This window comes from Oncorhynchus mykiss, chromosome 11 (assembly GCF_057628025.1).
Source record: "Oncorhynchus mykiss isolate SJ-2025 chromosome 11, ASM5762802v1, whole genome shotgun sequence".
Lineage (NCBI taxonomy): Eukaryota > Metazoa > Chordata > Actinopteri > Salmoniformes > Salmonidae > Oncorhynchus > Oncorhynchus mykiss.
In genome coordinates, this window is record NC_143032.1 from 58,996,273 (window position 1) to 59,010,157 (window position 13,885).

The 13,885-nt window shown below is 43.4% G+C and overlaps 1 protein-coding gene across 2 annotated transcripts in view; it reads right to left on the reverse strand.

Annotated features, from left to right (window-relative positions):
* Positions 1–768: 768 nt before the first annotated feature.
* LOC110536034 (glycerol-3-phosphate acyltransferase 4) overlaps positions 769–13,885 on the reverse strand; it is a 34,749-nt gene continuing 21,632 nt past the window's right edge. For both annotated transcript variants that reach the window (XM_021621539.3, XM_036935872.2), the window contains exons 7-13: positions 12,373–12,466; positions 11,974–12,089; positions 10,348–10,403; positions 10,121–10,206; positions 9,915–10,043; positions 3,895–3,974; positions 769–3,728 (exon numbers count right to left, since the gene is read on the reverse strand). In XM_021621539.3, the coding sequence (XP_021477214.3) occupies positions 3,620–3,728; positions 3,895–3,974; positions 9,915–10,043; positions 10,121–10,206; positions 10,348–10,403; positions 11,974–12,089; positions 12,373–12,466 (670 nt within the window). In that variant the 3' untranslated portion in view covers positions 769–3,619. The remainder of the gene's footprint in view (positions 3,729–3,894; positions 3,975–9,914; positions 10,044–10,120; positions 10,207–10,347; positions 10,404–11,973; positions 12,090–12,372; positions 12,467–13,885) is intronic.

Here is a 13,885-nt window from a genome sequence, read left to right on the forward strand (position 1 = left end):
CATCAGTACAGATACCAACATGAGCAACAGCAATGTTTGGCTACATACGGACCGTTAGTGGAATTCCCGTGAGAGAGTAACGATTAACGTGACTGGATGTTAATTATTTGACTAGGCTACCTATATTTGACGTTATTTCGCTGAACACTAGATGGTTTAATTATATTTTTAGCAGTGAAACGAGGCTACTCAGGCAAGGTGAAATAAACTCACCAAAATGTATAGCCACGTTGGAAAATGTAAAATATTTTTTTAAATGTGAATCACATTTTTATTTGGTGTACCCCCAGTACCCCAGTTTGGGAATACCCGCCTTAAAAGGAACTTGAAATGATCCCCACATATAAATGATTTATTCAACCCCATCAACCATTACTAAAGCAACACTTAGTTTTTTGGATGACATTCAGAAACAGGAATACTAGAATAACACTACTGTGAAGCATCAAGAACACAAAGCAATATCAGTCAGGTAGCCAACAAAATATTAAAAAGAAACCTGGTACAGGGTCAAATGTAGCCAACATACCCACTGCCGGCCAGCAGGCCCACAGCCGGACACCTTCCTTACCTGAATGCCAGCTTCATGCTTTGAATTCTGATGGAATCCTTCTTCTTAGGGGTTCCAGAGGACAAAGGCCACTCTTTTCAACAAGCCTGTCCAAGTGTGTATTCTTGTATACTAATGAGAACAAAAAAATTATGGCATATGCTTGAGTCGACAAGTGCTCCCAATAGCTCATTCTACATCAACTAAACTTGTACAAGTTTGATGTCTTCACCCAGGGATTTTTATTGGTCAACACTGGAACGTTTATACCCCTGGTACAGTACTGGGATGAAAGAACCAAAACAGGAGTTTGAGGAAGTCGAGGCCCAAGGATTTCCACTAGGCTTGCACTGCAGCCTAGCAGGGCATAAGACTAACTCTGCACTCCCTCTCCGTAAGGCCCCTTCAAATAAGCTGCCAAGCTATGGGAAGATAGCTGTCATGTTTTTTTAATCAACTAACAGCTGTCACTTTCTGAAGTGAATTTGGCAAGAGGATTCCCACAGTAGATGAGAAGCTTTCATAGAAATATTAATAGATTCAGCAGCAAGGGAACAAGGCATTTTGAACATCCGTGGCCCAGTATATCACATTAATTCCATGTTATACCTACAGTGCCTTGCAAAAGTATTCACCCCCCTTGGCACTTTTCCTATTTTGTTGCATTACAACCAGTAATTTAAATTGGATTTCACGTAATGTACATATACAAAATAGCCCAAATTGGTGAAGTGAAAAAAATTACTTGTTTCAAAAAAATTTAAAACTGAAAAGTGGTAATGTATTCACCCCCTTTGCTATGAAGCCCCTAAATAAGATCTGGTGCAACCAATTACCTTCAGAAGTTAGATCAGTGGTTAAATAGTGTGCAGTCTAAGTGTCACATGATCTCAGTATATATACACACAACACCACTAAGCACGGGGCACCACCAAGCAAGGGGCAATATGAAGACCAAGGAGCTCTCCAAACAGGTCAAGGACAAAGTTGTGGAGAAGTACAGATCAGGGTTGGGTTATGAAAAATATCTGAAACTTTGAACATCCCACGGATCACCAATAAATCCATAATTAAAAAATGGAAAGAATATGGCACCACAACAAACCTGCCAAGAGAGGGCCACCCACCAAACTTCACAGACCAGGCAAGGAGGGCATTAATCAGAGAGTCAACAAAGAGACCAAAGATAACCCTGAAGGAGCTGCAAAGCTCCACAACGGCGATTGGAGTATCTATCCATAGGACTACTTTAAGCTGTATACTCCACAGAGCTGGGCTTTACGGAAGAGTGGACAGAAAAACACCATTGCTCAAAGAAAAAAATAAGCAAACACGTTTGGTGTCCAAGAGGCATGTGGGAGACTCCCCAAACCTATGGAAGGTACTCTAGTTAGATGAGACTAAAATTGAGCTTTTCGGCCATCAAGGAAAGCACTGTCTGGCGCAAACCCAACACCTCTCATCACCCCGAGAACATCATCCCCGCAGTGAAGCATGGTGGTGGCAGCATCATGCTGTGGGGATGTTTTTCCATTGGCAGGGACTGGGAAACTGGTCAGAATTGAAGGATGGCGCTAAATACAGGGAAATTCTTGAGGGAAACCCATTTGTCTTCCAGAGATTTGAGACTGGGGCAGCGGTTCACCTTCCAGCAGGACAATGACCCGAAGCATACTGTTAAAGAAACACTTGAGTGGTTTAAGGGGAAACATTTAAATGTCTTGGAATGGCTTAGTCAAAGCCCAGACCTCAATCCAATTGAGAATTTGTGGTATGACTTAAAGATTGCTGTACACCAGCGGAACCCATCCAACTTGAAGGAGCTGGAGCAGTTTTGCCTTGAAGAATGGGCAAAAATTCCAGTGGCTAGATGTGCCAAGCTTATAGAGACATACCCCAAGAGACCTGCAGCTGTAATTGCTGCAAAAGGTGGCTCTACGAAGTATCGACTTTGGAGGGGGGGGGGGGGGGGGTGAATGCATGCTCAAGTTCTCAGTTTTTATTTGTTTCACACAAAAATATGCATCTTCAAAAGGGGAAGGCATGCTGGGTAAATTAAATGAAACAACCCCCCCCCTTTTTTTTATTCCAGGTTGGAAATTCAAAAATAGGAAAAATGCCAAGGGGGTGAATACTTTTGCAAGCCACTGTAAGTAAGTAAAAGCACAGAATGGTGCTTAAACCACAGCTATCGTGAGGTGGCAGACAGCTCAGAAATAAGCTTCATGGTCAATTAGGATGGGAGGCAGACGTGAGTGTTTAGATTATGTAGGCTAGTTTAGATGAGACGAAGGTGGGGTATCTACTACACTTCAACAACCCTCAGTCACTGAGAATGTATATTCTCCACATCATAATGTGAACAGTCTTCCACATTTCATGGACACAAGAACAGAAACAAAAAACAAAACCCAAGCTCCACTTTAACATAACTCCTATATTTTACACATGAATACAATGCTTTAAAAAAAAAAAAAAAGGTTTTCATTGAAAATAAAAACAATAAAAAAAGTATTAGAAACATTCACGTGGTACCTTGCCATCTCAGTCTGTTGAACAACATGGTCACAGATTTCCCCTTCAGTACAAGCTCTCCAATAATTATCTATGCTGCACTGCTACGTCCCCTGGCAGATCACTTGTAACTTAAAGAACAATTATGATAACTGTCATAATACTATTAACAATAAACAGAGAGACCGGATAAAAACAAAACATATACATTAACTCAACGAAGGTCATAAATATATTAGTCACTCAAAAGAGAGTGTGTTATCTTCCCTGATGGTGAGAGAACTCTTAGTGCACAGCATCATGACAGGCTGGTGCAGTAGAGGCCAGTCCATTGTCAAATCATTAGAATCAGAGGACAGTGACCAGAATGGGCTGTAACAGCAATAAGAACTTAATATGCCAAGCTGAGGCACTGACCGAGGAAGCCAAGTGAAGAATTCCTGACATGAGGGTTGGAGTATTCCAGGTCAAAAAAATCCTTAAGGGTGCAGAAGACTGTCCACTCTGTTGTCCACAAGTGGGTCTCTGATCATCTCATACTCTGTACGTTTCACTTCAAGAACGACTGCGGTCCTCTTGGGTTCCCACTAGCATTTTGCTGTATAACTTTTGTTGCTCCTCTTTGAATGTATCTTTTACTTTCCCTCGCTTTAAACCGCCATCCCTACAAAGCAACATCATTCACAAATCCATTACACAGTACTCTGATGCTCACACAGGAATACAGCTGAGCAAAACTAAGCTGGGTTTAACAATGACACAGACCTGATATTATAAGCCTATAACCCATGTGTACATATGTTCACAGATGTTTGCTATGGGTTACTCACCATAGCAAGTCCACCAGCCCTCCTTGCCTGGCGATAGCTGCTTTGACCCGACTGGCAAACTGGACTGCATCCTCGCCTTCCTGTTCAGAAAGGAAAACAAAGATGAAGACCAGGTTGACACACAAAGGGGACTGGGCCACCTGAGCATCAGACATGTGCTGGAAAGGGTCTCAGTGCACATAATGTATGAAGGACCTATCCTATTCAATGGCTACAGCCACTAACGGGCAAAATTGGCATATTGTAGTATAGTATCAAGTAAATTGACAAACTGGGATATCAAATCAAGCACAGTGCAATTCATGGGCCATGCATCAAGAGGACAGAAGAATCTCTAAAAATGGAGTGTTCTGATTCTGTGTGACTATGATCTCCAGGTTACAAAGAGACTGGAGAAGATGGCTGCTCCAAATGTCTGCACCAAGTACTAGTTTCCCTTCAAGCAGCAAGTGGAAAATGTATTCAAAGGGCAGGACACCTCTGAGGACCAGTTGGATCCCAGCCCAAGTTTCTTCAACTCTGACATTTAAAGAAAAATGTCCCAATCTTCCCTCCCTCTGCTTTCTACATCAAAATGGGACAGTCGTCGGTCAATGGCCAGGGCCACAAAGCTAGCCAACCCCTGCCGCTGAACATGTTGTTTTAGAAGTGGGTGGTAGTACTCAACTCTTTCCTGTTATTCATGAGCGAGGTCTGACCAAGTTCACATCCACACCCGGCTCAAAATACTAAAATCATTATACCAAGTCACACACAATGGTCATCCACAATCCTGGTACAAATTGCTTTGTCAAGCTCTGGTTGTGCAATCAGCATGAATGTACTGTGAAAGGCAACCTAACATGAAACAAACCAACAAGTGCATAAGCCAGCGCGTCTAAAGGAGGCAGCCATACTAGCATCTCAAAATACTGATTTGAATCATATTTCCTTAGAATCAGGGGTGGAAGCTGAGAGGCTATCAACCGTAAAATGAGATGAATGCTGATTTGAAAACCCACTGAGAGCAGGATTTATTTGCATCACCAAATGCAAACTCTGGGTAGCTTGAACATAACCTAGGTAAATCATGCCAGGCTAAGGTCAAAGGAAGGTGTGCATCATATGCATCCATTCAATATGACCTACTGGTGTATTGAAATGATAGATTGCACAATGGCAATAATATCAACCACATAAAACAGCCAACTTCAGGGAGGGTAGCTTGACTACACAAATGCTTTTTTATTTGACCAGGTAGGCTAGTTGAGAACAAGTTCTCATTTAGCAAACGACCAACCCTCATCACTGCGAGCAAACGACCACCCCTCATCACTGTCAAACGCTCCCTAAAACACTTCAGCGAGCAAGCCTTTCTAAACCGACCTGGCCGGGGTATCCTGGAATGACATTGACCTCATCCCGACAGTAGAGGATGCCTGGTTATTCTTTAAAAGTGCCTTCCTCACCATCTTAAATAGGCATGCCCCATTCAAAATAAATGTAGAACCAGGAATAGATATAGCCCTTGGTTCACTCCAGACCTGTCTGCCCTTGGCCAGCACAAAAACATCCGTTCTGCATTGGCATTGAATAGCCCCCGTGATATGCAACTTTTCAGGGAAGTTAGGAACCATTATACACAGGCAGTTAGGAAAGCTCAGGCTAGCTTTTTTTAAACAGAAATGTGCATCCTGCAGTACAAACTCAAAGTTCTGGGACACTAAAGTCCATGGAGAATAAGAGCACCTCATCCCAGCTACCCAGTGGTCTGAGGCTAGGAAACACTGTCACAACCGACAAATCCACTATAATTGAGAAATTCAATAAGCTTTTCTTTATGGCTGGCCATGCTTTCCACCTAGCTACCCCCACCCCGTCAACTTCCCCGGCACCCTCCACAGCAACCCGCCCAAGCCCCCACCATTTCTCCTTCACCCATATCCAGATAGCTGATGCTCTGAAAGAGCTGCAAAATCTGGACCCCTACAAATCAACAGGGCTAGACAATCTGGACCCTCTCTTTCTAAAAAACTATCTGCCGAAATTGTTGCAACCCCTATTACTAGCCTGTTCAACCCCTCTTTCGTATCGTCTGAGATTCTCAAAGATTGGAAAGCTGCCGCGGTCATCCCCCTTTTCAAAGGGGGAGACACTAGACCCAAAAACTGCTACAGACCTATATCTATCCTACCCTGCATCTCTAAGGTCTTCGAAAGCCAAGTTCAACAGATCACTGACCATTTTGAAATCACATCGTACCTTCTCCGCTATGCAATCTGGTTTCCGGGGTGGTCATGGGTGGACCTCAGCCACGCTCAAGGTCCTAAACGATATCATAACCGCCATCGATAAGAGACATTACTGTGCAGCTGTATTCATCGACATGGCCAAGGCTTTCGACTGTCAATCACCACATCCTCATCGGCAGACTCAACAGCCTTGGTTTCTCAAATGATTGCCTCGCCTGGTTCACCAACTACTTCTCTGATAGAGCTCAGTGTGTCAAATCTGAGGGCCTGTTGTCCGGACCTCTGGCAGTCTCTATGGGGGTGCCACAGGGTTCAATTCTCGGGCCGACTCTCTTCTCTGTAAACATCAATGATGTCGCTCTTGCTGCTGGTGATTCTCTGATCTACCTCTAAGCAGACAACACCATTCTGTATACTTCTGGCCCATCTTTGGACACTGTGTTAACTAACCTCCAGACGAGCTTCAATGCCATACAGCTCTCCTTCCGTGGCCTCCAACTGCTCTTAAACACAAATAAAACTAAATGCATGCTATTCAACCGATCATTGCCCGCCCATCCAGCATCACTACTCTGGACAGCTCTGACTTAAAATACGTGGATAACTACAAATAACTAGGTGTCTGGCTAGACTGTAAACTCTCCTTCCAGACTCACATTAAGCATCTCCAATCTAAAATTAAATCTAGAATCGGCTTCCTATTTCGCAACAACTGACCATCCTACCGATCCTTGACTTCGGCGATGTCATCTATAAAATAGCCTCCAACACTCTACTCAGCAAACTGGATGTAGTCTATCACAGTGCCATCCGTTTTGTCACCAAAGCCCCATATACTACCCACCACTGCGACCTGTACGCTCTCGTTGGCTGGCCCTTGCTTCATACCTGTCGCCAAACCCTCTGGCTACAGGTTATCTACAAGTCTCTGCTAGGTAAAGCCCCGCCCTATCTCAGCTCGCTGGTCACCATAGCAGCACCCACTCGTAGCACACGCTCCAGCAGGTATATCTCACTGGTCACCCCCAAAGCCAACTCCTTCTTTGGTCACCTTTCCTTCCAGTTCTCTGCTGCCACTGACTGGACCGAACTGCAAAAATTACAGAAGCTGGAGACTCATATCTCCCTCACTAGCTTTAAGTACCAGCTGTCAGAGCAGCTCACATATCACTGCACTGTCAATAGCCCATCTGTATACAGCCCATCTATCTACCTCATCCCCATACTGTATTTGTTTATTTTGCACCACAGTATCTCTACTTGCACATCCATCTTTTGCACATCTGCCATTCCAGTGTTTAATTGCCATATTGTAATTACTTCGCCACCATGGCCTATTTATTGCCTTAACCCCCTTATTTGACCTAATTTGCACTCATTGTATATAGACTTTGTTTTCTTTTTTTTCCTTCTGTATGTTTTGTTCATTCCATGTGTAACTCTGGTAATAAATAGGCTATAGTGGCGAAATTAAACACTGGAGTGATGGAGGTGCAGAAGATGAGTGTGCAAGTAGAGATACTGGGGTGTAATGGAGCAACATAAATAAAATGACAGTATGGGGATGAGGTAGTTGGATGGGCTATTTACAGATGAGCTATGTACAGGTGCAGTGATGTGAGCTGCTCTGACAGCTGGTACTTAAAGCTAGTGAGGGAGATATGAGTCTCCAGCTTCTGTAATTTTTGCAATTCGTTCCAGTCATTGGCAGCAGAGAACTGGAAGAAAAGGCGGCCGAAGTAGAAATTGGCTTTGGGGGTGACCAGTGAAATACACCTGCTGGAGCACGTGCTACGGTGGGTGCTGCTATGGTGACCAGTGAGCTGAGATAAGGCGAGGATTTACCTAGCAAAGACTTATAGATGACCTGAAGCCAGTGGGTTTGGCGACGAATATGAAGTGAGGGCCAGCCAACGAGAGCATACAGGTCGCAGTGGTGGGTAGTATATGGGGCTTTGGTGACAAAACGGTTGGCAATGTTATAGGCTGCATCCAATTTGCTGAATAGAGTGTTGGAGGTTATTTTGTAAATGACATCGGCGAAGTCAAGGATCGGTAGGATAGTCAGTTTTATAAGGGTATGTTAGGCAGCAATGAGTGAAGGATGCTTTGTTGCGAAATAGGAAGCAGATTCTAGATTTCATTTTGGATTGGAGATGCTTAATGTGAGTCTGGAAGGAGAGTTTACAGTCTAACCAGACACCCAGGTATTTGTAGTTGTCCACATATTCTAAGTCATAACCGTCCAGAGCAGTGATGCTGGACGGGCGGGCAGCGATCGATTGAAGAGCATGCATTTAGTTTTACTTACATTTAAGAGCAGTTGGAGGCCACGGAAGGGGAGATGTATGGCATTGAAGCTCATCTGGAGGTTAGTTAACACAGTGTCCAAATAAGGGCCAGACGTATACAGAATGTTGTCGTCTGCGTAGAGGTGGATCAAAGAATCACCAGCAGCAAGAGCTACATCATTGATGTTTACAGAGAAAAGAGTCGGCCCGAGGATTGAACCCTGTGGCACCCCCATAGAGACTGCCAGAGGTCCGGACAACAGGCCCTCCGATTTGACACACTAAACTCTGAGAAGTATTGGTGAACCAGGCGAGGCAGTCATTTGAGAAAACAAGGCTGTTGAGTCTGCCGATAAGAATGTGGTGATTGACAGAGTCGAAAGCCTTGGCCAGGTTGATGCATACAGCTGCACAGTATTGTCTCTTATCGATGGTGGTTATGATATCGTTTAGGACCTTGAGCGTGGCTGATGTGTGCCCATGACCAGCTCGGAAACCAGATTGCATAGCGGAGACGGTATGGTGAGATTCGAAATGGTCGATCTGTTTGTTAACTTGGCTTTCAAAGACCCTAGAAAGGCAGGGTAGGATAGATATAGGTCTGTAGCAGTTTGGGTCTAGAGTGTCTCCACCTTTGAAGAGGGGGATGACCGCCGCAGCTTTCCAATCTTTGGGGATCTCAGACATTACGAAAGAGGTTGAACAGGCTAGTAAATAGGGGTTGCAAACATTTCGGCGGATCATTTTAGAAAGAGAGGGTCCAGATTGTCTAGCCCGGCTGATTTGTAGGGGTCCAGATTTTGCAGCTCATTCAGAACATCAGCTATCTGGATTTGGGTGACGGAGAAATGGGGGAGGCTTGGGCAAGTTGCTGTGGGGGGCACAGGGCTGTTGACCGGGGTAGGGGTAGCCAGGTGGAAAGCATTGCCAGCAGTAGAAAAATGTTTATTTAAATTCTCAATTATCACGGATTTATCGGTGGTGACTATGTTTCCTAGCCTCAGTGCAGTGGGAGGAGGTGCTCTTATTCTCCATAGACTTTACAGTGTTACAGAACTTTTTGGAGGTTGTGCTACATGATGCAAATTTCTGTTTGAAAAAGCTAGCCTTAGCGTTCCTAACTGCCTGTATATATTGGTTCCTAACTTCCCAGAAAAGTTGCATATCACGGGGGCTATTCGATGCTAATGCAGTATGCCATAGGATGTTTTTGTGCTGGTCAAGGGCAGTCAGGTCTGGAGTGAACCAAGGGCTATATCTGTTCCTGGTTCTACATTTTTTGAAATGGGTCGTGCTTTACAGTATTAATTTTACTGGGGCTAGAGTGTGCTAATCAAATCATGTTCCAGCCATCATTAAACAACGCACAATTGCCAGTCAAAAACACCACTGAGCTTAGAGTCTTGAATCAATGTCAAAGCAACCCTTAAGCCTTTTAGCGATATTTTCAAGAAGATGGATTTTAAAAAGAAAACGGTGAGGTTGTTCCCAGACTAACCTCTCTGGTCATGGGTGGCAGGTACCACACACTGCACACAATGGCCCAGCTGCTCATCATCCTCAGCAGGTAGTTGACCATCCCAAATTGGCTGCTGTTCCAGAAGGCATCTCCAAAGCGGGGGTCGTACTGTTGGGACAGGGACATCTGATTAATACTGGGAGACCGGTAAAAACATCACACGCAAGCTCACGACACACACTCACCTTGATGGCCACAGTGTAGACTGTGGAGCCAATCTCAAAGCTGCCTTTTTTAAACATCATTACTGAAGTGTTGTTGATGCAGGTGCCTATGGGGAAAAGTCAGTGTTAACAAATGGGGATAGGAAATTATATTAAAGCTAACTTATTTCCACAGTAGAAATGCAGTAATCAACACTACTGTAACTTGTGTTCAAAGCAGTAACTAAGGAAAAACAAAAACAACTCACCTTCGGGGAAAATGAGAATAGGAAGTTTAGTTGTGTCTTCTACATGATCACTCAATCTGCAACACAAGAGGTGTTGTAAGTGTACAGTAGAACTGGGCTATATGGACAAATCTATATCCCGATAAATTAACTGAATTCTCAAGATAGAACAATAAGTTTAACAATAACGTGCACCAGTTACTTTTGTATACTTGTAATTGCTACTACTACTTTGAATGTTGTAGTTAGCAATTGCCCAAATTAAAGACTTATTTCAAACTTCACATTTCTCTAGTATAGGCTACTCGTTATCAGTAAAATGTCTTCGATGAGTGGTCGGATTGGTTGGTGTCAAATTTGAGATTTATCGTCCCAGCTCGAGTGTACAGTATATTGATTAGATACAGCTTGACTAGTCTTTACCAATACACAAACACTAAACCCAAAATAGTCGTTAAATCAAAACATGGTCACAGTAAACCGTCAATGGATTTGTCAATTATCTATTTATACTTAACAAAAAAACGCAACATGCAACTGAGTTCAGTTCATATACATATACAGTTCATATAAGGAAATCAGTCAATTTAAATAACTTAATTAGGCCCTAATCTATATATTTCACATGACTGGGAAAGAGCACAGCCATGCGTGGGCCTGGGAGTCCATAGGCCCACAAACTTGGGAAGCCAGGCCCAGCCAATCGTAATGAGTTTTTCCCCACAAAAGGGCTTTATTACAGACAAATACTCAGTCAAGGTGGCTGGTCTCAGACGAATCCGCTGGGGAAGACGCTAGATGTGGAGTTCCTGGCCTGGTTATATGTGATCTGTGGTTGTGAGGCCGGTTGGGCGTACTACCAAATTCTCTAAAATTACGTTTGAGGTGGCTTATGGTAGAGAAATGAACATTCAATTATCTGGCAAAGCTCTGGTGGACATTCCTGCAGTCAGCATGCCAATCTCATGCTCCCTTAAAACGTGAGACATCTGTGGCATTGTGTTTGTATGGCAAAACTGAACATTTTAGAGTGGCCTTTTATTGTCCCCAGCACAAGGTGCACCTACCTGTGCAATGATCATGCTGTTTAATCAGCTTCTTGATATGCCACACCTGTCAGGTGGATGGATTAACTTGGCAAAGGAGAAATGCTCACTAACAGGGATGTAAACAAATTTGTGCGCAAAATTTGAGAATAAGTTTATACATTCTGAAAATTTCTGGGATCTTTTATTTCAGCTCATGAAACTAACACTTTACATGTTGCGTTTATTTTTGTTCAGTATAGATTCTTTAGGTCTTAGCTAAGGTACAGCTGAGTTAGCCTGGCTGACACGACTAACGTGGTACACAGCGAGGTTGAGCTGTGCCCCACAGGTCTGCACAGGATTATTTTTTGTGCGTATATATTTGCTTAGAAATAGAGCGAGCTTTGATTGGTTTTCTCAGACTTCTTTTTTTTTTTACAAGGGGATAGACTTTTTTGGAGTGGGAAAGACTGAACCAACCAGTAAAGCCACAGCCCCCTTTATAATTGACGCATCGTGCTGACATCAAGCAGCTTCCGAAACTCTAGTCAGGAGGACCGAGTTTGGTACCTACCAGACTCGAGACTTCCAACCCAAAAGTGCAGATGTGCATTACTACCTTTTGGCCACTAGATGTCGGTCTTTGACTTCAGAGCGTTCAAACCAAATGTGTGGACAGGCTTTCACCATAGACTTCTGTATTAGGCCCATCAAACCACCATGGATTTGCCCAACCTGGAATAGACGCACACACAGGTGTGGTTTAACAAACATCTGATGATACAGGTCAACAATCTCACACCTGCCTTTTTAAAATACTATTTGAATTCTACATTCTTTGGTAAATTCTCAGTAAGAAAATTTGAGAGCTTGCTTCTAAAATATTTTGTGTTATGGTAGTAAGTAGCACACCAGTAACTTTCTAATTTGACACTAACTCAATGATTGACAGCAGTCATTCAGTGCTGTGGTAGGTAGCATTGTGTCTGACTGCTGTGCTGTTCATCATGGGCCTTACCATTGCATAGCAGCCATCACTGGCCAAGATGATGACGTCGATGGGTGAGGTGTGGTTGGCCACACAGATCCCTCCATTCTTGGGCTTGTTTTCACTGGATAGATAGAGAGAGAGAGGACAGGATGAGTATCAGTAAACAAGACATTATCAGGAAATGACCATTCCAGTGTAAACTAGATCCTAAGAAACCTGTGGATGATGGAAAATGGGTTTGAGGGAGAAGCCAGGCTCCCTCTCCCCTCCCTAATTAACATGAACGTGAGAGAAGACAAATGAGGTTGGCATTCAAAGCCTGACCCCCTGAGCATGTTGGACTGGAGTACGAGGTTACATTCAGGAGATAAATGGTGATCGTGTTGTATTGTTACCAAAACAGAGCCCCTCTTACACCACTTCAGTATTTTTTGCCCCCAGACTAGGCAGAAGAACATGCTGGAACAGGCCCAGCGCTACATGTAGATTCCTTCAGGGGACATAACCCATACTGAATACACCACATTCTTAGACAGTTTGGCCTATTAGAAACATGTTTATGAGCAGTTATTTTCATACCGATGGATAAGTCTTTGAAAACATTTGCACTTAGGGCCAATTTCATGGACAAAGACGAACCTAACCCTCCTGGTCTTGGAAATAATGATTTATTTGAATGAGTAGGCCTACGGGTTAAATACAGTCCCTGCAAAACAAAGGCTATATTGACAAGTTCATATGACAAGTTCCCTCTCTGACCTAGAGTTGGTGGTAAGGACTATTTCTTAATCTGATTGAGACATCCCTTTTGCAACATTTCCCATAATTTTCTTCTTTAACATGAGCATTTGGCTAGTAAGGGCTTTGACAAATAAATGTGACTAATGGTTTTGTAGAGTGTTGCTCTCCAGCATGTATTAAAATCAACACATTGAGCCAAGGCTTTGGGCACTGTCTGGCATTGCCTCACACCACAGAAACTGAGTGTCAATAAAATCCACTCGAGGACATTTGAACTGTCGGCAAACAGCCTGCATCATGTCAAAGGGAATGTCCACTTTGTGCTTTTCGAATTTAGACTAATCAAACACAAATTATAGCATAAACTAATGTAGAGTCAGGTAAATATAAATCATCTGATTAACTTCCTGTACTACTTCCTGTTGAGCTGTGCCAGCCAGCCTGAACAGTAGGTCTCACCATGGGTCTCGTGACAAACAGCTCCCCCAGAGCACAGGCTATAACACTGTGGGTGTTAAACCCATAACCGTCTAAGCCCTATCCAAGCTGGGGGTGTGGGTGGGGGGGGGGTTCTACTAAGTTATATGAAATTGTTTTAAGCAGGTCATACCAAGGATCATTCAGCTATTTGATTTTGCCTTTAAAGACCCCTTGAAAGTATATTTTTAAAAGTATGATAAATTAATTTTGGGTCTTACTGCCATTAGCTCATACAAACATTGAATAATAGATTCACTACACGGAACAGAAATCTAAAAGGAAGTCTGTTCTGAAGTGTCTGTCCTATATCTGAAAGATG